The sequence below is a fragment of the Zerene cesonia genome, chromosome 27 (genome assembly GCF_012273895.1).
Source record: "Zerene cesonia ecotype Mississippi chromosome 27, Zerene_cesonia_1.1, whole genome shotgun sequence".
NCBI lineage: Eukaryota > Metazoa > Arthropoda > Insecta > Lepidoptera > Pieridae > Zerene > Zerene cesonia.
In genome coordinates this window covers 4,201,370-4,225,947 of record NC_052128.1, presented here as the reverse complement: position 1 = coordinate 4,225,947, position 24,578 = coordinate 4,201,370, and the positions used below count along the sequence as shown (strand labels likewise).

Sequence of the window (24,578 nt, the reverse complement as noted above, 5' to 3'; positions counted from 1 at the left end):
TGGCAAGATTAAAGTTTTCTATTTTATCTACTATTTTGGGATTTCCTAAAATGATATACTTCGTTTTAAGGGGATTTATATCGAACGGTATATATAATAGTTCCGAGTTTCATCTTCCTCTTTACGAATCTATCGAAAAATAGTAAATTAATTTTAAAATGGTGGCTTAAGAAGTTTATTTTTTAATTTGAAAGGCGAGTGATAACCATGTCAATTAACCGTCTGAATAAAATATATATTCATAGTAAATTTACTATTTAATATGACTTCATAATATGTATGCATAAATAAATTTTGCTTTTTAATATTTTACCTGTGTGTGTAGTAAAAAACAGTTCTTTCAAAAAGACAAAAAGGTAATGTCTTTTTGTTGAGTAATAGTTATTTATTAAGTAACAAATTACTAGTAATAATTTGTCACATTAATTATTATTATGTCACTTCCAGTATCTTTATGTACTTGTAAACGATTACAATCGCAGTACAGCAGCTGAGGCGTCCAATGAGTTGGTCCAGCGAGTTTGGGTTGGTGACGCTATATCGCAAGCGTTGAATTGCACCCAATAATGGAGATTCACAGAACTTAAAAGGTAAAGATATACCTTTTTTATGTGGGAGTCGAGCACGCTTCGGCACGCATTGGGCCAGCTCGCACTGGGGAAGTACCACACTCCCACAGAAAACCGGCGTGAAATAACAGCTTGCTATTGTGTTTCGTAGGGTGAGTGGGGGAGTCGGCTCCTTATCTCTTATCCCTTAAAAGTGGGCAGCGCATTCTCAGAGGTCTGAGCCTCTGTGTATGTTCATGGACGGTGGTGATCGTTAACCATCAGGCGAACCACCAGCTCAGTTGCCTGCTATGATATTAAAAAAAAATATACTTGCCACGGTATGGCAAATAGACGCGGGTTCGAATGCCGCCACTTGATCAATTTTTTTTATTCTTTCAAAATTTCTCGTTTATAAAACTAAAAATTATAGGTAAAGATATAAAAAATATGACTTGAAATTCGTTCTGGTCTGGTCACTGGTCCAAATAGACAATATAAAATATCAGGTATATATAAAATATTTTATATTCGTAATACTTAAATAAAGGTTAAAAATTTGCGTGAATTTTACGATTTAAAGTGAGATAATATTGCCACTAAACAAAATTAGTTGCAGCAGTCATCTTTAAAAATTAAATAGTTAATAATTTATTCTTTACAGAAAGACGTGCAATCAATGCACGTGTTAGAATACGCATTTTTATAATTAAATGTTCATTTTTAATCTTTCTTAAGCGATATTAAAGTATCCATGATATATTCAGAAATTTAAAATTGTTAAAATAAAAACATCGTTATAAATAAAGTAACATTGTTACTACCATACACCTAATGAGCAGAACGTTTAGAATATGAAAAATAGTCGAGCATTTCTCTGAATCATTATTCATCCAGTAACCATTTTCAGTTGACCCCTCGGCGCGCCACCTTATACACTGCCTTTGGCAGTTATGGAGGTCTTGTTATATCGGTAGGACTGTAAAGAATCGTGGTACATCTTAAAAGCAAATTATACATTTCAACATATCTTAATAACGACTTGGATGAATGTTCTGAACATAATGGGAACAGAAATACAATACATTTAGAGCTACCTAGGTATATTTTTATCCGACTTTACCGGAAGGAGGGTGTTTTAAGATGTGTGCCTGTTGCGTAGGTGTGCATTTGTTTAGTGTTGGTTTAAAAACGGTTGCATAAAACTCCTTGTTTGTGACAGTTACACTGGTTGTATTTATAGGTGTTACACAATATAAAAAACTATTTTTAGCGGCAATGTATACCAAAGTTATACATAGTATATAGTTTTTAATTTATACAAGCTATCCAGTCTGTGGTTACCCTTGCAAATATAATTATTATTGTTGTAATTTCCTTTAAGTAAAGAAACCTTTTTTTTTTGTTATGATATTAGCAATTTTAGAATTAAGAGATTTTTTTGTGTATTCTTTGTTGGAAATACCAAAATAAGAAATATGAAATAAATATAATAATAGTATTATGTTATCTTTTATTGTTTATTGTTTTTACTAACACAGGCTTTAGTTTCTACCAATATAATTGTATTATTTCACAGTTTTAATAAAGACTTTATTATTATCTATGCTTATAACATGAGTGTGCACCAGTGTTTCTTTAAAACCGGGGGGAAGGAATGAGGACATATTTAATTTGAAAGCTTTTTGAAGGTGGTTTCAAATAATACGTTTACTATATTTTATAGATATCATTGTTAAAATATAATAGGTGATCGATGATGATGAATTTGTTAGAGATTTATTTGGTTTAGCAATCTTAAATTTTCCTTTTTCGTATTTAATGTAGAAGTAATCAATATTCCCTCTAAGAGCAAATTATACAAACCATGCGTCACAATAGTCGCGTTTTCGTAAATATATTTAGCATTTGGAATAGACTCGTAACGGAATAAATGCTCGTAGCACGTCTACGCGCTTCGCACTCCGCTCACGATCTGATTTGAATTTAGAATTTTCACGCTCGGCTGCTTGTTTGCTTTTTTTTTATTTAATTCACAACAAACCAGGCTATGTCCTCTCCGTTTTTTGGTACAATAATAATTGACCAAAACGACAAAAAAAAGATATTACTACCTTAACAATCTACATCACCTATTTGCATAGAAAATATATGACTTAGGTACTAGTTTCTTCGATTGGATAGAATAGTCTTAGCTGGCGACAGATTTTATATTTTACAAATTTATAACTTTCTAAACAATATCTAAAGTTATACTAACTAATATATAAATATTATAAAACGTTATTGTCAAATTTCTCTTAAAATTGATTTTTGGGTATTTTGAAAAACAAATTAAACTATATCAATCATTTTATTTTTGAGATCAATAATAATAGTTGATAGTTAAAGATAATGTTATAGCAATATATTTAATTAAAACTTATATTATCTATGGACTAAAGTTCAACAAGTACCATAAAGAATTAAAAAGTAGCATTAGACGAAAGCAAAAGTGTAAATAAACGGAACGAAATAAAACTCCCTGTTAACTTTGTTTGTTTGTGTAGAAATGGTAAGTAGATTAACTGAGAACGCTAATGCGGTGACTGTGGATTTATCAAATTAAAAAAAAAACTGTTCACGGCCCTCTCATGGAATTTTCAACTATATTACACCGCATTAAGGTTTGGTTTCATCTATTCACGTGGAGATGACTCGAAAGAAGTCAGGAATTAATGGTGCATCTCGAATTTTGTTTTTCTCTTCCATCGAGAGGCTTTGAACGCGGTTTTAATCAGCTTTTCGGATTTACGTTTTGCGAATCAGAATAGTATTTATAATGTCTAGTTAATGAAGTGGAGACCAGGGAAATAAACAATGATATGATAATAATAATAATAATAAATCTTTAGTTCACCTTGGTATTTGTACAATTTGATTGAGAGGCTCTGGCCCAGAAGAGAGCCAGTCCCTTCCCTGCTCATTATACACTTGTATATGATTATATTAGTTTCGGTTATATGAGCTTATGGTTCTGTTATTTAATTTTTCTGTTTTGATTGAAATATGACAGTTGAACACGCTTCAGCACGAATTGGACTAGCATCGGGAAAGGTACCTCACTCCCATAGAAGACTGGCGTGAAATAGTAGCACGCTACTGTATTTCGTTTGGTGAGTGGGGGATCCGAAGCCTGTATCCATTTGCCCCCCTCCGTTAATATTTTCTTGTTACTTACCCCTTAAAAGCGGGAAACGCATTTGTTGAGGCCAAACCACAATAAAAGTTCATGGGGTGTGGTGATCGCTTATCATAAGGTGATGCAGTGCTGTTGATCATTTTTGGCAACATTGTATGTATGTGTGAGGTAAAATAACTTGTCGAAGATTTATGTTCTCAATTATGAGAAGTTATTCATTTATATCATTATTATACTTACGACATTAACATTAATCTGTTTTACGTTATGTATTTATCAATACAATAATAAAAAATAGAAAAACAAATTTACAAGTAAAACAGTATTTACCAATTTTAAACTACATTCCTCTAAACATGTTACACGATCAATTGGAGTAATAACATAATATTTCACAACGTCGAAGTGAGCGAATCGTAAAAAAATGTTATGACAAAAAATAATTTCCACAAAACAAATAAAACTCAAACATTTTCAGATGCGACGTGGACCGATGTTTTCAAAGTTGATTCCAAACTTATCCTAAAGGTTTTATTAAGTTACAGTAAAACAAACTAGTGGGGAATTTTTCAAAGTTGCCTGCCTGAGGGCGACGCGACGTACCTTAACGAGAAGTTTCAATTCAATTAGCCAATGAACTTGGTCTTATCTGAGTAAATATATTGCGAATTGTAGAAATGTTTTTGTGTCAATGTAATTGGAGATCGGCGGGTTTGTTCAAGCCAGTTATAAGACATAAGTAGTGGTTTAAGGTGCAATGGTATAAAATTTGCGATTTGTTATTGTTATTATTTTTGTGTCAGTGAGGGTGTTTGTTAAATATAAGTAGGTGTTTTATGTGTTGAATAGTATTAAAATTTGCGAATTGTAATAATTGTTTTATATCAATGTTTTAATTGGACTGTTTGTTAAAACTAGTTGTTGGATATACGTAGGTGCTTTGAGGTGCCATAAGTTGCTCTATTTGAATTATCGAGTATTTGTTACAGATAAGAAGGTGTTTTAAGGTGTAATGAGCTACTGTATTGTACAAAGATTTATCAATTAAAGAACGTTGCCTTTCGTTTAATTTTCTCCGTTGTCATTTATAATGAAGAGTTTAGTACATTACTACTTTATTTGTGTTTGCAATGCTGCCTGTTTGCTTTTTTATTATATTCTTTTATGATTTGTTTAGGTAACCCAGACTCATATGATCATTTTCTTCTTGAAACGACGAACTAGCGTTCTAAATTTACCAGGGAGAAGAAAATAATATTTATTTGGTAAAATTGTTTTTTCATTCGAAGTTGAATTAAGAGACATTCTAGAAAATTTTAGAAATAAATCGTCTTAATAAATAGTTCTGGGTCCATGCATTTTCTACACAATTTTTATTATTGTTGTATACATATAAGGTCCTACACATAAGGATATATTACATGATAACTTCGTCTCATCTCCACGAGAAAATAAAAATATCTCCCTAATGCTTAACTGACTATAAAATAAGAGCACTTTTACTGTATAACTTCCTGAGGTATGAATACATCAAACGAACTGGATGTTAATCGGCGCAAACCGTCTCCCGGGGGAGAACCTTTGATACTCAAACGTTTGCGGTTTTACAGCCCGGGAAATATGAATCGACTGGCGAAGAGAATTACTGGTAAAGGCGGTGCAGAATGGTATCGGATGACGGTCATAGTGAAATAAGTATCATGGATACAATAAGATGTGGTATTTAAAATACTATACAGTTAATATTAATAATAATGATGCTGATGATGATGATGATGAACCAAGGCGCGCATTAAACGATGATATAGTAAATTTGAAACATTTAAGTGAAGTTCATAATTTGATGAGATATTCTGGTTCATATTATAATTTATTTCATGAACCAATCTTGATGATCATGTTTTAATATAGCCAGGTTATCTTATTTGTTATTTGTTCCCACGGCAATGTCATAGTACTAGATTATAATCAAATATAACCAAGGATGGGTAAACAGATGTCACATATTGTAGAACTTGTCGGTTCAACTATAACATAAATCTTTTCTATTTATTTCTATATCAACTATAGCTCAACAGAGTTTAAAGTTCGCCAGTTAACAACCCAACTGTTTATTAAAATGCAACTGAAAAGCATTAGCACGCTTCCGATTGAATAGCGAGACGCGATAAATTTTTCACCGCTCACGTATATATTTTCCAACGTGTTTAAAGAAACTTCGTACTCCCACGTTGGGCGCCAAAAAGTGTTAGCCGCGCAAATTGACAGCGCCACCTCGCGCCGAACTCAATGCAACGAAGCGGCAGTGCGTGACTGAACTCCGTGATGAGCGGACGTGCATGCACATCTAACGAAATATATTGAATATTCTCGAAACTGCCTTTGAATACTTCGAATGCACGTCTAGGTGCTTTCTCTTTTAGAACTGGAATGAAATACATTTTGCGATAGAGCATGGAGTAATCTTTTCACGGTATCTACTTTTGTACATTTTTAATGGATTTGAAAATGTTGAAACTTAGTTTAAATAAGTATTCGATATTAAATGCATCATGTGCGTCGTTTTAGTGCAAGTTTTCGAATAGCGGTTAAAGTTAAAAACCAATATTACTTGCAATAAACTTTAATAGCAAATACGTTAATCCTACTAATATTATAAATAAAAAGTTTGTAAGGATGTGTGTGTGTGTGTTTGTTGCTCTTCCATGCAAAAAGTACTGAACCGATTGCAATTAAATTTGGTACAGCTGGGCAACTGGAATAACATAGAGGCAACTTTTTATCCCGTTATTCCTACGGGATACAGACTTGCGGGTGAAACCGCGGGGCGCAGCCAGTACTTTCTAAAAGTATTTTGGTGTTCTTTTTAAATAAAGGGGTATGCTTAGAAACGATATACATTATCCTAATATATCAAATAGAATTCATAGAATTATTTAAAATCCTATAGTTTGGTAGTTTGTTTCTGGGAATAACTAAATCTGATACTTACTGAAATAATTAACCATTTCGTTCAAATAAACAGGGCTTTGTAAAATTAAATCACTATAGAAACATGTGCTACGCTATTTTTGATATTAAAATTTAGGATTCAAACTTCGTTGTTCAAAGTTCAAGTTGTCAAAGTTGTTGTCGAGAGTTTAAGACAAATCTCAAGTCTTTTCTTAAGATTGTGAACGACGCATGCGCCTTGACAAGCCACGCCTTCATAGAGAGAGATGTAACGCGATTTCATATTTCAATTGTCAACTGATTTATTATATGAGATTGATTTCAGATGGATATGACAAACGGAATAAGAGGTTTTGTAGTCAATAGCCATTGAAAAATAACATAATATTTTTATCAAAAAAGAAATACATTTCTCGTATTTTTACTAAAATAAATTATAAAGTGTATTACATCGACAACATTCAATTAGTTTAAGAGCAATCTTTGTATCGTTCTAGGCTTAATGTGATTAGATAAAAATTTGTACAATTATTAATATGTTGCGTGTAGAAAATTTTACACGAATATTATAATATATTTACACGAATATAAATAAATATTTTTGTTATAATTCCCCAAGACCATTGCAAAGACAGTGCAATTGCATGTTGCCACTTCTGGGGACAAAGGGGATAAAGAAAGGATAGACGATGAAAATATAGGAATGGACTGGGAAGAGAGAGAGATTATTAATTAATTATTTATGTAAAAATTGACAAATGTACGCCACATGGCTGATCACAGTAGAACTTTGTATAATGTAATACCTTACTTATAACCTGTGAATCACAATAAATCATTTTGAATTTGAAAAAAGAGTAAGGAAAAGAATACGGCGTCATACTCATATTGATTTAATACTTATTCCTCTGGATAAAGATGTGCTAAGCGTTTAAAATAACAGAGTCAAGTATTTGTTAATAAATTGTTATTATCTTAATGTAATACAATTCTATTAAGACATTATTAAATATCATTGCAACATTTCTGTTGTGCTATATTTATGGCGCCTGATAAGTCACCATAAATAAGAATGTACAATTTTACATTAATAAAAGTTCTTATTAAATAAATACTCCTTGACTTTTTTGACAAATGAATTGATTAATGCAACTTTGTAATCCATTTCATAATTAAAATTGTAAAACGAGACATTTCTATCAATTAAGTAAGTATGCAATCTGTGGACGTCAAAGGCAGAGCAAACGTGTTTGGTCACTTTAATATAATTTAGCTAATACAAGATGCATTTTCGAGAGCAACGCAAGCCACTCTATATTAATTAATAAGAGTATCCTGGCAACTTTCAACGGGCTTTTTCATTACGCTTTTCATGTCCTGGCGAACAGTTTTCCACTTTTTCCTGGCAACTTCAATTCATTACACTGTTACTCCAGGAAGTTCCTGTTTTAATTAAAGATATTCACTGAAAACCCGCCCATGGAGCCTTAACTCACTGAGACGTGGTTGGCTTATTTTTTTTTCAACACACTCATTCCCGCCTCTGCGACCCTCCCAAACAAATAGCGGAATACTTTAAAAACAAATTTTTGGTAGGTCGATTTTGAGTTCTGTAGGGACGCAATAAGGTTGGAAGAGGTTTGAGCGCTGTGTGTGATATACGTCATTATATTTGTGTGACAAAGCTTTCAGTTCATTCCATGAAAGCGGAGACAAGCTGAGGAATAGGTTCAGTTGACCGCGATCATTCGCGAGAGCGGATGTGCCTAGGGTTGCCGGCGAATTTTCTTTCGAGTCACTGAAAACTTTTCGTTGACGTAATTCCGCAATACTCTTTTATGTGTGAAGCATTGTGTTTTGTTGTATAAATTGCTGAATTAGTTCGTTATTCTTGGTAAGTTATTGTTCTAGTCGTGTTTAGATTACATTTTTTTTTTACAATGTAATAATTTTTGGTTTTTGTTTTTGAATGACAATAAAAATAAGTTTTCATTAGGGGTGCTCCTAAATAAATTTACAACTTGAAACCACTTTAATAATTAAATGTAAAATATAATTAAATTTAATAAAACACGAAAATTTAAAATAATTTACTGTCAGATTTTGCGGTACTAATTACGATGGATTAATTATTAATAATTTGATATTTTTAGAGTTTAGCCTTTCCTAGGCAATAAAGTACAAACAGGTTTTTATATATATTAGACAAGTATTTATCTTTCCATAACTTGTTATTTTATTACATATTGTAAATCATTTACCATTATTAATATTTTCTATAAAGATATGACTCTGCGAAGATTTAAAAAAGTTAGAATTGTAATTATAAAACCGCAAATACAACTTTCCTTAATAAAAATGGATTCCTTTTTGTGAGTTAAATTTTCTATATGTTTCCGATAAACAAATTCATTTAACAAATCGTCATATTTAAAAATAATTAAAAAATTGTCTAACTTTCATATTAAAATAACGATAGCTAACTAAATACTGTTTATTGTGGAATTATTTACGATGCGTAAAATAAATATAGTAATGTAGGAAGAGATAAGTTTGACCTTGACACACGAAGTTGATAAAGCTTGGTTTTAATGTTTTTAATCCCTCTACTGACCTTTAGCGATTATTAATTAATACTACGTGGTAAGTTATATCCATTATCGAAACTTCAGCAAATAATCATGTTATTAACTTGTTTTAATAATAATTTCCTGTAAAATATTTCATCTAATGAATCCCTTAATGTACATAAGTCCTATATAATGGTAATATTCAACTAACCATGATCAAAATTATTGTTCATGGTCCAATTTTCATCCCCTATTTTAATCCCTTGGAGGAAAATTTTATAAGAATCTTTTCTTAGCGGATGCATATATTTTATCTATTTACATGCCTAATTTCATCCCAGTGGCACAGCCCCAACAAGCTGTGCCTTAATAGTTTGTCTTTGCGTTTTATATATTAAGATTATGATATGATAATCGCATATATGAAGTATAACTTTTTAAAGATGCCATTTTGTAAAATATATCTCTGATCCTACTTCGTGGATATCGTGCAGTCAAAGAAAATTTTTTATTCCACCTTTGGTCCATTCAGTGAATTTAAAGATCTTGAGCTACCATGTCCATGAAATAAATAGACGACGACATGTGACATCTGCTAATTGTATTTTCATTATATTATTAACCCGACGTTTCGAACTCTTCACAGCGAGCGTGGTCACCGTTAAAAAGTTTTTAATTTCTATCTGCTAATTGTACCTATGGTGGGTTATAGACTACACTCTCAATAAAGGCTTCTTTAAAACAGGAAGAAGAGGTTATATCATTCATTTAAAACGCATGTTTGAAGATACTTTCTTAAAATAAGAAAGCGAAAATAATCTTTTAATACTAAAAGAGCTTATATCCAAAGTCACATATTGCGTACTGAATATAACTCGTTATATAGTAAATAGAGTCTTTGAAGAAGCCTTCCTGTTCGTTGATGGGAACCCCCAATAGAAACTCCGTCCCACCTTGGAGAACTGTAGGATCTGGAAGCAAATGAAATGAATTCGTATTAGCAGCCATCTTGGACTTGAAATTTGTCATTTAGTATTCTTCTAGTCATGCCTTATTTAATGCCCATGTGAGGAGTCTTGAAATTATATATAATCCACATTAATAGATCAATTTTTAATACAAATATAGTTAAGAACACTTGGCTTTCAAACAAAAGCAACAGAGACTCCCTCATTTATATTGTAATAGTGAAAATTCAACCATGATATTCTTATGGACTAGATGGAAACTGTACCGAAATAAACATATGAAAAAATATAAAAAAGTGTAAATATATATATAAATACTGCCTACTAAATAATAAAATAAGGTATTTGTCAATAACATAGTTATCACTTTATAGATAAAAATAATTATTTTTACCAAAAAATAAATAAAGAGGAGCACAGGAAAGGCACCATTAAAAAAAGAAATCATAATAATCGGTTCATCTAGTAAAAAGTTTTGTGCTAACAAACACAAAAAAACAGTCCAATTGATACACTAATTTTTTCTTCATCTTAACATTATTGTTTTCTGATTAATATATGTCAGTAGTACATATTACCTGCAGTTAAAAATAGGTTTGGATCAATTGAAAACGGTGGGTTTGCGTCTTCAGCGAATGTAAATACTTCACTCTTATCAAACTGTAGGTCCTTTAAATTGGGTATGATTATTGTCAATGTAAGAGCGGCTGCAATTAAAAATAATTACGATAAAATATATTGATCCATTCTTAAAATACAATTATCAGATATCAACATCATCAGCCATTATATGTTCCCACTGCTGGGACACAGGCCTCCTATGAGGGTTCGGGCCATAATCCACCACGCTGGCCAAGTGCGAGTTGACAGATGTCACATGTCGTCGAACTTCTGATTCTTGGACATGCCGGTTTCCTAACGATGTTTTCCCTCAAGCAGTGGTGATGTTATCTACATGCGCAGATAAATTGAAAAATCAATTTATTTCCTGCACGCTCGCCCGGTCTCGAACCCCGACTTATTGATTTTGAAGTCCGAGCTTCTCACCACTGAGCCACCACTGCATTACCAGATATAACCTAATGCAAACTTTAGTCATAAACTACCACATTGTATATAATAATAGAATAACAAAATTCTGAACATGTATCCTCACAAATTTCCACGTTAAAAAGTTATTACTTCTTTGCCTTTCCCAGTACTGTTTGCTTAAGGAACTGCATTTTAGGACTTTGAATCAATAAATTTCTATTAACACTTCTTTTTATAACGGAAATAGAAGTAAGGGATGAGAAGGATTGATGGAGGTATAATATCCAATATAATCTAATGGAATACTAACCAAACAAAAAATTAGATTCAATTGCTATTTTTAACAAACCACCAAACAACATTGAAATAACAAAACAAACATCACAATCGGTTAACCCAATCAAAAGTTCTGAGGATTTAAATCCAAAAAGTAGAGTCGAATTTATAACATTTAATACCCTTTTTATGAAGTCGGTTTATAACATTTCTTACCATATGTAACGTTCAGTGTGGTCGATCTTACAACTGGCTCTCTGCCTCGTCGCTGAAACCGTAAGTAGAATTTGTCCAATAGAACATTAAAGTTACGAAGCTGAAGGGCGAGTAATAGTCTGTTTGTCTTTCTGTTTATACTGAAAAATTAACACAAAACGAAATAAGTCAAAGGGTTGTGAACGCACGAAGCTATTGACGTACTGCTTGAGAAAAAATAAAAATTTTCCGTTCAATAATATAGGTCAGAATAAACTCAAACCACTAGCTAAGCATGGGCAAATTTTTTATAATGTATTCATTTCTATCTAACAATAATTATAAATATTTTAATACCCTATAATCGTGTGATAATAAAACAAATTATAATCCATTGTAATAAACCAGTAAATATATGATAATGGCATACGCAATTATTTTCGATTGAAGTATGCAATTGAACGTTAATCATAAAACAAATAATTATTATTGTTTTATATTAAATATCAATAACTTAATAATGCCTTGCTAGATGAGGTCAATGGTTTTTTTTTCTTTATATCATTGTAAATCACAAATTAATGTAAGTGGTAAGAAACACGCTAAGAATTTTTTAATTATGGAATATAAAAGATCAATTAATATAATTAATGATGATTTATAATTCTTTATATTATTTTAATACTACTTTTCCGTTCATAGCTTTGCCCGCGTAGTATAGAAAAAGAAAATTACGAGAAAAAGGTTAGGTCCTATATCTATACCAAATTTAATCCAAATCGGTTGAGAGGTTAAGATGTGTAAAAGAGACATACAGACAGACATATTGAAATACAGAGTTACTTTCTCAATTATCATATTAATAGGGATTTGCAATTATATTAGAATGTTAAACGCAAAGTTGAGAAGAAACACATTTTTTAAAAATATTTTTTTTTTTTTTTTTTTTTTTTTTTTTTATGTTACAGTCGGCAATGGGGCTGGTGGGACGCCTGATGGTAAGCGCTACCACCGCCCATGTACATTTGGAGAGGCATAAGGTCCATTGCAGACCTTACGCCTCTACAAATGGATTGCCGACTTTTTGGGAAGGGATTAAGAAAGGATTGCCGATAGGAATAAAGGAAAGGACTGGGAAGGGTAAGGAAAAGGATATGGGCCTCCGGCTCCCCCACTCACCGAACGAAACACAGCAGAATGCTATTTCACGCCGGTCTTCTGTGGGGGTGTGGTACTTCCCCGGTGCGAGCTGGCCCAATTCGTGAAAAAATAATTAAAATAGCCTATTTGCTTTCTAGAGCATATATAATGACAGCTTTACCAAGAAATACCTTAAAAAAACGCACAGAATACTCACTAAAACTCTTCAATTTTGCCATTTTCCCCTCTGTAAGTTATATCATAACCAGTATAAGTTAAATTTAGCCTAGGCAAATGTTCTGTAGACTGCGCCCTATACAATGGGTCAGGAACTGGCCCATACACCTCCTTACACTTCCCATGGGTGGAGAAATAACGCCTGATGCAGTTTAAGTCGAAGACTCTGCATGGTCTCTCAATGCCTTCTTCATATTCGTCTAAAAGATATTTAATCGTAATAAGTGTAATCGAGGTTGAGGTTGGAGTGAATCTAATCGCGGTAGGCACGGAAAACGATGTAATTTATGACTTGTATATAATAAATAGATATAATCATTCTCCTAATATTTACTACATACAATTATGACTAAATATACAACAGAATACGTAAAGTGGACATAAAAGAAAAAATTACAAACAAAAAAAATGCACGCACTCGCTATTGTTTGTCACCGTGACTGTTTCGTCACATTTATCTATATGTATTGACATGCGCGTATGTTGCGATGTGATAACTGCATCAAAGTCTGATTACGCTTAAGAAGCCCTCCTGGGCTAACAGGAATACTACACCAAAAAGAAATTAACTGGGTGATATTTGTGTAGTCCACTGAATAATAAGCCCTTGACTTAATTATCACCATGGCATCACGTTTGAATAGCCTTGTGGTCACTTGTGACCAAATAGAAGCTCTCGTTGAGAAGCATACTTATGCAGAGATAACTAAAAATGTCTTTAATTATCTCGAATTTTCTTATGCGCACAAGTGACGGTTCGATTCCAAGTTCTGTAGCAGTCACCGTGACGAAAGTCACCCGTGCGCTGACTGCAATTTTAAGTAAACTTACTAGCAGCACCATCTTCTGAACTCGTTAACCCTCTCACTAGGTCCGCTAAATTGCCTGGCACTATACTCCGATCCAATGTGACCCCAGATGGGAGGTCTGGTAGAGGCAGAGCTGTAATTAAAAATAGGTATCAGTCTTCCAGAAAAAAATTACCGCCTCCTTGGTACAGTGTGAACCGAGGGGCCCTGGTGGGAACCCAAAAAAAAATTACCTTGGTCTTGCAGGACACAGAAGGTCGACCACCAACTTGTCTATTAAGAAAATCGACCAGTGAAACAGATGTCCCATCTGCCCCATACCCCACTAGGGGACATGGGACTTCACTTCCACAAAAATATATCATATAAGACACACATAAATTATTAAATTGGTCATAGAGAAGTTGCTAATCTTAATTGTTGAGTTGGCTTTTATACTTTTACTAGCGGTCCGCCCCGACTTCACCCGTGATACATATACAATCAATAGCCTTCCTCAATAAGCGACCAGTAGTTCCTGAGATTAGTACGTTCAAACAACAAACTCTTCAGCTTTATAATCTTAATAAATATAAATCTCGTGTCACAATGTTTGTCCTCAATGGACTCCTAAACCACTTAACCGATTATAATAAAATTCGCACACCATGTGCAGTTCGATCCAACTTGAGAGATAGGATAGTATAAATAATTTTAATTACGATAACTGACAACCCGGGCGGAGCCGGGACGTGCAGTGCTAGTGTATAGATTTTCTTACATGACACTTTAAGTTACATGAAGATGGAGTTTTTACTTACAAGGGTTATTGACGATTCCCGGACTTGTCGGTAGATCTAAAATATAAAGAAAATATATATGTGTAAAGATAAAATATAGTAGATTATATTTATTTACTACACTATGAAAGTTGAAATAATATTACAAATTCATTATATATTGGACAGAAAACTTTCTGAGAAATTCAAATTCTTATATATAACAACCAAAGAACAGTTGATTATAAAATATAAAATGACATAATATCATAAACATTCGTTAAAGTTTACATGAGAAGAAAATGTTGAGTTTGAGTTTGATGAAAATTTAAATTATGCTTTAAATAACTGAGAAAAAACATATAACGTTTCAAAACAATAGAATAAGTATACTCATTTATTTATTTATTTATTTATAAACATTAAAGATAAAATCCTATATTTAACATCGGTTGATAAGTTTCAACTAAATTCACATTCAATTTTTTTGTTTTTACTACCTTAGAACTGAATTCTGGATGAACCGATTTTGACGATTTTGACCTATTTGAATGTGGGTTAGGTTCATATTAAAAATAATTATTTATGTGATTTTCTACTTACTAAGTTGAATAGGCCCCAAACCCTGGCCCAAAATACATTCCAACGTTAGCCACAGACATAATAATCTTTTCATCTTCAATACAGACACAGTTAAAAGATTCTACAGTTGAATAACTCGCATAATTGTTTTACATACTTATATATACAATATGTTGCGTATTTACATATATGTATAGCCTATAGGTGTTGTTTTTTCTCGATATTACGCTAAATTATAGTTGAGGTTTTTATTCTGATTTATTCAAGTGACTGGACTATACATAATAGATTTTTTAGTTCCAAGGTTAATGCGGTCATTAAATGTTTTAAAACTTATTTATTATTTATATTTTTTTAATAAATATGAATTAAAATTTCATTAAAGACAATAGAATATACTTTCTAGTGTATCTTTGAATTCATACTCGAATGGTTATTTATGTAACCTTTTATTTATTTATATTTAGATGCTAGCTGCGCCCCGCGGTTCCACCCGCGTAAGTCTGTATCCCGTAAGAATATCGGGAAAAAATTTAAATTGCCTATGTGTTATTCCAGTTGTCCAGCTATATACGTACGAAATTTCATTGCAATCGGTTCAGTAGTTTTTGCGTGAAAGAGTAACAAACATACACACATCCTTACAAACTTTCGCATTTGTAATATTAGTAGAAAAGTTATTACAGAGCAATTTTCATTGAGTTTGTAAGCGGACGATGTTTGTAAATCAAATACTTAAATGTCACTAAGTTATTATATTTCTATTTACTGTTGTTACAAGAATACCACATTTTATAATAACAAAACAATTTACAAGATTTTGCATGATCCCAAGTTTCTTAGCTGAAACTGGATCCCATTATTAAGACATCACTGTACGTCTGTGTCACCAGGCCGTATCCCATGAACCGTGATAGGCAGACAATTGAAAATTATGATATATCTTTCTGATCGTTACACCAGAAAATAATTAGAAAAAGTTGTTAAGCAACGTTTAGTACGGTCATAAATGATGACAAGTGACGCGATTCCGCCTCACACTTGAGCCAGATCTTTTAATTTTTTTTTTCTCTTTCTATCAAAATATGTTTGTGATGTATGATGATTTTAAAAAATGTGTATTAAAATGAACAGCTGTATAAGCAATTATTACAATATGATTACCTTAAATATATAATTAAGTGTGTATATTGTTATTAAACGATATAATAATACACATTGCGTGATATTGCAGTGTTATAGTTTGAATCAGATTCAAATAGACGTGATTTTGATAAATTATTCATAGCATCACTGTTTAGTATGACTCAATTAAAAATGGCATATCAGCGCTCGTTCATAACACAGTTTAAATATAAGTATTTATTCTATAGGCTTCACCCGTGGTAAATATATAGACTATAACCTTCCTCAATAAATGGGCTATCTAACACTGAAAGAATTTTTCAAATCGGACCAGTAATTCCTGAGATTAGTGCGTTCAAACAAACAAACAATCAAAACAGACAAACTCTTCATCTTTATAATATTGTATAGATTATTGTCATTTGCTAACTCAATAACTGCTGTCAAGTTAAGTCATTACAAAAACTTTAACTTGAGACTACAAGGTTGCAGACCTTACGCCTCTACGAATGGATTACCGACCTTAAATCGGGAAAGGATTAAGAAAGGGTTGACGAGAGGAATAAAGGAATAGATTGGGAAGGATAAGGAAAAGGATATAGGCCTCCGGCTCCCCCCACTCACCATACGAAACACAATAACATGCTATTATTTCACGCCGGTTTTCTGTGGGGGTGTGGTACTTCCCCGTTGCGAGCTGGCCCAATTCGTGCCGAAGCGTGCTCGACTACCACACGAGACACACAACTTATTAAAACTAAGTTATGAAACAAAGAACTTATATTGTATGTACAAAGAATTGTTTTCGTTATATTAATAAATAGTAGCCATATTTAAAAAGAGCATTAATTACATTTACATTAATTCCACGACGATATAATTATTTATGCATAACAATTCATTATTATCTTTTGTTTAATGTTAGTTTAATTCCAGCAAACGGACACATAAATATGTAAAATACTTCTTAATCATCTCTTTAAAATTTTAAGTTAATCATTGTTAAGCGAATTAGTTGTTCTTTGTAACCTTATCAGTGTCTGAAGGCTATATAAAGATTTGTTTTTATACAGGGTGTTCTATGATGATAACATAAATCTATGATAATATCATTTTAAGAGTAACTCTATCTGTCTGTCACTTATTCACGTCTAAACCACTGGACCAATTTGGGCAACATTTTATACAATGATAGCTTGGTAACTGTAAAAGGATTGGTTTTTTCGTGGACATCCCACGACTGGCGATGCATTGACTAGGCGCGCAGAAAATAGTATTATAAAAAGTAGCTAGCATAAAAAGATATTTCGAATAATCCTAATTACTAGTCATAGTATCCTACTAATAATAAAAAAGTGAAACTTTGCTATATGTCTTTTTATTTTGCCATAGTTTCGCTTACCATCCAGTTAGTTCTTTTTCCTTTTATTATTAGAGTTGCCTGGTATAAATCGTTACCTAGAGATAAGGCCACCTTTTGTTATTTGTCTGGTTATTTTTTTTGCCTACGCCTTCATTTTGTGTACTTTTGTAACTCACTAAAGAAACTTCATTAATTCAATAATTAATATCTCGCATTTATTGTGGATATAATTCGCGTATTTCTAATATTTAATAAAAACTGTAACTTGATTCTTGATCTTTAAACACCCTGTATATTATTCATAATAAACATTTTTTATAATCTAATCATGTACATCAAAATGTTGCTTACATGCACTTAATTATATATTATGTATTTTTTAATTGCAACATCCGATTTTCATGATGCTAATTGTTGTTTTAATAACTGTTTTATTTTCAAGCTAAATGCTCTTTATAGATAATAAATGAGTATATTATATTAAATGGAAGGTAAGTATGAGGTTTTTGATATTGTTTTAGAGCGAGAAACTTGGCTGATACACCACCGCCCAAAAGCATTTGCAGAGAAGTACGTCTATAAATGCGTTGCCAGATTAAAATTAAAGGGATATCGAAATGATTGTCAATGGGAATGAAGGAAATGGCTGGGAAAGGGAAGATTGCCGGCTCCCCCACTCACCGTACGAAATATAATATAACATTGTCGCATACGCTACGTTTTTACACTGATCTTCTGTGAGTGTGGTGCTTTTCCCGGCGCGAGTTGGCCCAATATGTTCCGAAACGTACTCTACTCCCATATACAAAAGTTTTTAAAGTGACATTTACCCTGTCTTTAGATTAAAATTAAAACTGGTGACATTATTATCATATCAATATTTACTAGAAGACCTGTGTACAGTAGTTTTAATTATCTGCCGACTAGTTACTTTCGTGTTTCGATAATAGTAAGCAACGTTTATAGATATCTCTTTTCTCCTATCGTTAAAAAAGAAAATATTTATACATAATGAGAAGAGAATGCCAAGTGCCTTAATAACAACATTAGGTTTTTGTACGCAGACTTTCATGAACCGGGATATATATTTCCAATGACCTTTGAACTAAAAAAAAATTGTAATTATTTATATATGTAACCGTAAAACCAGTTTTTCATTACAACGCTTTTTTCCTAGTTATAACTAGGTGCAGGTAATTTTGAACAGAAACCAGTACGGACCAGAGTAAAAGCACAGCTGTCAGAACTAGTTGTAATAAAGGCGTTAAGTTACAACTAGGTATAAGTAGGGAAAACGCGTTGAACGGCAAACGGGTTTTAACTGTATCATACAGATATTAAAATACAAAGTAAAAATCAATAGAAGAATCAAACCTAAATGTGTAACACTTTCAGAAAACGTGTCGACAGTAATTACGTGAAAATTACGTGTCGAATATACATATATGTAAACTTTATCCTACTAATAATATTATAAATGCGAAAGATTGTAAGGATGTGTGTGTGTTTATTGCTCTTTCACGCAAAAAGGACTGAACCGACTGCAATGAAATTTAGTACATAGATAGCTGGGTAACTGCAATAACATATAGACAACTTTTTATCCCGATATTCCTACGGGATACGGACTTACGCGGGTGAAACCGCGGAGCGCAGCTAGTTGTCAATATGACTTTTGACAGAAAAATCTGTCTTAATTGTCTTTAAGTAGAGGTCGGTCGGTGTCTTCGGACAAAATCGTTATATCGTTATTTTTTCCTTAATAGTAGACAATAGTTATGTCACATATGTTAGAGGGAAACAGGGAAAACGGGTTAATAATGTTTTAATTATATCACGTAATTGTCGTACCAAATATTTACTCTTGCTACTTTTTCTTCCCTGCTGATCTATCAGGGATCAGTGAGGTACTATCTACTACTAATACGTACTGTCCACTGTTTCTACCGGATCACTGTCCCATAATACTCTTAATATATATAAATAACGTGTCACGTCTGCTTTAAAACTTAACTCTTTAAAACAACGGATTTTCATGGGGTCTTTTTTAATATATAGTGATTCAACAGGAAGGTCTATATGTATAATAACATCTATCACCAAGCCGCGGGCAAAAACTAGTCAGTAATGAAATTTCTTCTACTCTTGCAGTTTCAAGCGCGGTTTCATGTGTGTGTTATTAAGTTATATAATAAATATTCAATGCCATAAAAATAAAAATAGAATTTCAAAATACGTCTTTATTCAAATTGAAAGATTGTCAGTCTCATATAACGTTGAGGCCGAAATCACATAAGGAGTATTGGACGAAGTTGGTCAAGTAATACTGTGCCTCTGTGTGCAGGAGCTCCCTTGCGTTCACCGGCAGATTCGCAGCTATTTGCAGGAATGTGTTCAAAACAACAGGATCTGTAATAATAGATGAAATTAATGACGCCTTAAATCCTACCAATATCCTACTTCCTACTAATATTATAAATGCGAAAGTTTGTAAGGATGTGTGTGTGTTTGTTGCTCTTTCACGCAAAAACTACGGAACCGATTGCAATGAAATTTGGTACGTAGACAGCTGGACAATTGGAATAACATATAGACAATTTTTATCCCGGTTTTCCTACGGGATACGGACTTACGCGGCTGACACCGGCGGGCGTAGCTAGTATTAGTATAATATCAAGTGTGTTAGGTATTTATTTCCGACTAGGTAATTCTGCTACTAGGCATTTTTTTTCCGCCTCCTTGGTACCTTGGTTAGCACGTGTGTGTCTACACACCGAGGTGTACTGGGTTCGATTCCCGATGGAGACAAAAAATGTGTAGGTCTGGCAGGATACAAGAGCTGATCATCAACTTGTCCATACAGAAAATCGATCAGTGAAACAGGTGTATATCATTTGACCCATACCCCACTAGGGGTCATGGAACTTCACTTAGGAATTTATTAAAGCTTGGACAACATAATAAGCTTATGCAAGTCTTAAAGCGTGATGGACTTTCTTTCGCTTTTGTTGTATAGTATATATAGTATCTTCTAGAGTAGAACAAATGTTATGGATAGATGTAATTTTAAAATGATTTAAGTTAATAACAAAAACATTTTGTTTCTCTGATATTTATAGCAAACATATTGTTATTTTATTGATTGTAAAATTCTTGCTATGCAATTTTCGAATGCGTGTCTAATAACTTTACAACTCGTCTATACTACTATTATAAAGCTGAAGAGTTTTTTGATTGTTAGGTTAAAAGCGTGGAACAGCTGGTACCAGGTAATAGGCTATAAATGTACCACGTTCGAAGCCGGGGCGGACCGCTAGTAATAACACACAATAATATAGTTTAAATTACCTCTGTGCTTAAATGCGTTCGGCCCCACAACAAATTTATATGTAATATCATTCGAAAAGCCAAAATTTTCGCTTCTGTCGAACCTAAGATGATGCACTCCCGGTATGGTTGAAGTAACAACCACGGAATCTGAAAAACAACAAACATTAAACACAAATCTTTAACAATAAAATACATAAAGATGTATTAACTTACTAAACATTATTTTCAAGAAATCTTTAGTTATAACAGGCTCCTTTGCTCGGCGGTAGAAAAAGAAGAACGCATTTTTGGTAAAGAATTCTACATTTCTGAACTCCACTGCCAACACAACTTGATCGGTGACCCTGTTAATACTAGAAAGAAATTAATTATTTTATAAGATATAATATAACTAAATGAGAAGAATAAAATAAGTAACTGAAACAAATCAATTATTTTATAAGATATGTTATATAAAGTAGGAAAAATGAAATCACTGAAATTGAAGCCATATATCATATCATACAATTTAACGATTTTTTAGTTACGATATTATGTACTGATAAAATTTAATCGTCTTTTATTTTGCTCCATTTTTCAGCGACTAACTTTTCAACTTACTAGAATTCTTCAATCCTTCCATTCAATCCTTTATATGTTAAATTTGTTGATGTTATAGTTAAATTCACTCTCGTTAGGTGCTGGGTGGCCTGCACCCTGTAAATGGGGTCGGGGACCCGGCCATAGGTCATTTTACAATAGGAATGATCAGCCAAGTAACGCCGTATGCAATTCATGTCTAGTGTTTCACAAGGCCTCTCTATGCTTTTGTCTGAAAAGTAGTGTAAGAACGATTAATGTTTTTGTAAAATCATTTAAATTTTAATGCTTAAAGCTGAAGAGATTCGCGATAATCTCAGGAACTGTTGGTACGATTTGAAAAATTATTTCAGTGTTAGATAGACTATTTGTTGAGGAAGGCTATATAAGTACCACGGGCGAAGCCGGGTCGGACCGCTAGAAGGTAATATATGTAATGAGTATCGAGTAGTATTTATCGGATAGTGTATTTTTATAGTGTCTGTCTATAAAATTTTACAATAAAATTGATATAGAAAGTTACTAAAATCTACCTACAATCATAATTACTATATAATCAATCAGAAATGTTAGCTCCTATTGTAAATATTTTCCTCATTTAGATGGCTTTTCTCAGAAAGTATAAGAAATTTTGATTGAAGGAGTATCTTAAAAATAACAAACAAGAAAACATATGGAAAATTAGACTGAAAATGCTGTAAAATGAAGTGTTCAAAAAAACTCAACTCATTAGGGAATTAAACCATTGCAAATAAACAGATTTTTAAAACATTTCTGTAAACTATTTTTACTGCATATTATCAAATATTTTCTTACCTTGAATATCATCTTTAATTTCATTTATTTTATCTTTAACATCTTCAAGAGGCTTCACCATTCCTGAAATTAATAAAAAATATTAATACTTTAAAGATTTCAAAGCATGACAATGAGTTATTGTTTATGTATAATTTTACATATGATAAAAATATAAACATAATATATTATAAGAGTAGGAATAAATCTACCTGGTACATTTTCATTTTTCTCAGGGTCTTGTGCAATTACACAGACAAACATAAAACCAATAATAATTAAGACCTTCATTTTCGCCGTTCGCTCACAAATAAACATTAATACTATATTTTACTATATATATGATCTCGCATGATATAAAACATCACGCAAATTAAATAGAGGGTGATTAATAAATATACTAATATAATAAATGGGTAGTTTATAAATTTGTAGGTTTGTGACGTTTACTGGGTAATATCTAGACCTACTGAAACGATTTTTAAAATCCTTATATAATACAAATAATTAATTTCCATATATTTATTTATTACGAGTAACTACCACACATAAAACTCACTTCTGAAAATATGCAGTTTCATAATTTGACTAACTTAAAAATAATAATAGCCTTAAAAACCGAATTAATTCTAAACAACAAAATTAATGCTTTTTATTATTGTTCATTTCATTGGGTATTATTACTATTAATTTATATACAATTACTCATATTATATAATAAAAATGACAACATAACTACAAATATATAATATAAGTAAACTAGAAAAAATTGTATAAGAATATGTTGCAGATCTCAGTGAAACATTTTTAAAAGCATAAAATTGTATCCGACATAATATTGATAAGATCTATTTAATTTGTTTTTAATACTAGATCTTTTGAAACTAGTTTCATTAGGGCTGCATTAACTAACACAACAAAGTATTTTTACCGTGTCTCTTACAATTTTATGTCAGGATAGTCACTTAAACTCCCTTAGCCATCGTTGAGATAATGGACTTTACTAGATTCAATTTTAAATGACTAAATTGTTTAGTAATTTACTTTAAAATTCCAAAAAATATGTAATTAAACATTTGTATTATATATCAATATTATAGACCTACATATATGATTCATCTAAATAGGTTATTTGCTAAAATAAACAGACGTGATATAATACGCATCTCAGTCGTGAACAATGTCGTACAGCGTCTTCTTCGACAATCCACGAAGTACAAATCTTTTAGACCACGCGAGCGAAAGCCGCGGGCGAAAAGCTAGTTTTTAATAAGTTGCTCTGAGGATTTTACGATAATTAAGACTAATTATTATCTTGAAACATTTTCAACATACTGTATAAGAGCGCAATATGTAAATTGTCTTTAAATGATTATATTACAAAGATAATTGTTGACTAAATAGTGTCTAATTATTCGTTATTATAAAACAGTATTTTTAGTAGAAAAACTGTGGCTGTCAAAACATTAATTCACTTATTACTCATGTTTTATTAATTCTTTTGTTATCTGGTATATTCCGAGAATGTCTTTAAAGTATTGATAAATATGTAATACTAGCAGTACCCCTAGATTCGCCTATGATACATATATGTCCAACAATGAAAGAATTTTTGAAATCAATGTACAAACTCTTCAGCGTCATATATATTTTATGAATGACAATATTAAGATTTATGAATTATTAAAAAATATCCTCAATTCATCTGGGCCAAAACTTTGAGTCATTTCGCAAAGTGGTCATCCTTTTTCATTCCTATTTAATTGACTATCAAAATAGACAACCAGCTATTGAAGGCTTACTAATGTTAATATTTAATTACGTATAACATTTTAAACACATTGCATTATGTTGAAGTTAATAAAATTATGTATCTATGCAGTTTTTGTCTCGCATGAAACATGTAATTTGCAAGTTTAATATGATGTTAATTTGCGTGATTACTGGCGTTAAAGATTAATATTATGTGCAAAGACATGCAAAATGGGTATAGCAATATACTGGTTTTCTATTTTTGCTTAAAACCTGCATTTTTAGGTCTTTGTTGTGTCCGTGACCGTGTCCGTGTCTGTGTCAATGTCTGTTTCTGTGGCTGTGTCTGTGTGTTAGCGCCTGTTGCTGTTATGTCTGTGTTTGTG

At 32.1% G+C, this 24,578-nt stretch overlaps 3 protein-coding genes across 3 annotated transcripts in view; 1 reads left to right on the top strand and 2 right to left on the bottom strand.

The window, feature by feature from the left end:
• The first annotated feature begins 7,571 nt into the window (after positions 1 to 7,571).
• LOC119837320 (carbonic anhydrase-related protein 10) overlaps positions 7,572 to 24,578 on the top strand; it is a 44,020-nt gene continuing 27,013 nt past the window's right edge. Inside the window, exon 1 of the mRNA XM_038362849.1 lies at positions 7,572 to 8,575. The gene's annotated coding sequence lies outside the window, so the exon portion shown is untranslated. The remainder of the gene's footprint in view (positions 8,576 to 24,578) is intronic.
• LOC119837321 lies at positions 10,032 to 15,427 on the bottom strand. Its single transcript, XM_038362850.1, has 7 exons — positions 15,270 to 15,427; positions 14,709 to 14,744; positions 13,931 to 14,041; positions 13,080 to 13,299; positions 11,744 to 11,883; positions 10,798 to 10,926; positions 10,032 to 10,222 (listed from the first exon to the last, which is right to left on the bottom strand). The coding sequence occupies exons 1-7, from the start codon at positions 15,340 to 15,342 to the stop codon at positions 10,080 to 10,082; spliced, it is 852 nt and encodes a 283-aa protein (XP_038218778.1). The 5' UTR covers positions 15,343 to 15,427; the 3' UTR covers positions 10,032 to 10,079.
• Positions 19,962 to 22,784, bottom strand: LOC119837323. Its single transcript, XM_038362851.1, has 6 exons — positions 22,653 to 22,784; positions 22,462 to 22,524; positions 21,667 to 21,877; positions 21,280 to 21,419; positions 21,085 to 21,213; positions 19,962 to 20,145 (listed from the first exon to the last, which is right to left on the bottom strand). Exons 1-6 carry the CDS (start codon positions 22,756 to 22,758, stop codon positions 20,003 to 20,005), a joined length of 792 nt encoding a protein of 263 aa, XP_038218779.1. The 5' UTR covers positions 22,759 to 22,784; the 3' UTR covers positions 19,962 to 20,002.

Bases quoted from the DNA above. Each gene is read 5' to 3' on its own strand.
- LOC119837323 (XM_038362851.1), bottom strand. From the start codon at position 22,758: ATGTTTATTTGTGAGCGAACGGCGAAAATGAAGGTCTTAATTATTATT. The intron at 22,525-22,652 runs GTAGATTTATTC...TATTAATTTCAG, and splicing joins GAAAAATGAAAATGTACCAG to GAATGGTGAAGCCTCTTGAA. The intron at 21,420-21,666 runs GTAAGTTGAAAA...ATTTCTTTCTAG, and splicing joins GGAAGGATTGAAGAATTCTA to TATTAACAGGGTCACCGATC.
- LOC119837321 (XM_038362850.1), bottom strand. From the start codon at position 15,342: ATGAAAAGATTATTATGTCTGTGGCTAACGTTGGAATGTATTTTGGGC. The intron at 13,300-13,930 runs GTAAGTTTACTT...AATATCTTTTAG, and splicing joins TTCAGAAGATGGTGCTGCTA to ACGAATATGAAGAAGGCATT. The intron at 10,927-11,743 runs GTAAGAAATGTT...TTTTAATTGCAG, and splicing joins CACACTGAACGTTACATATG to CCGCTCTTACATTGACAATA.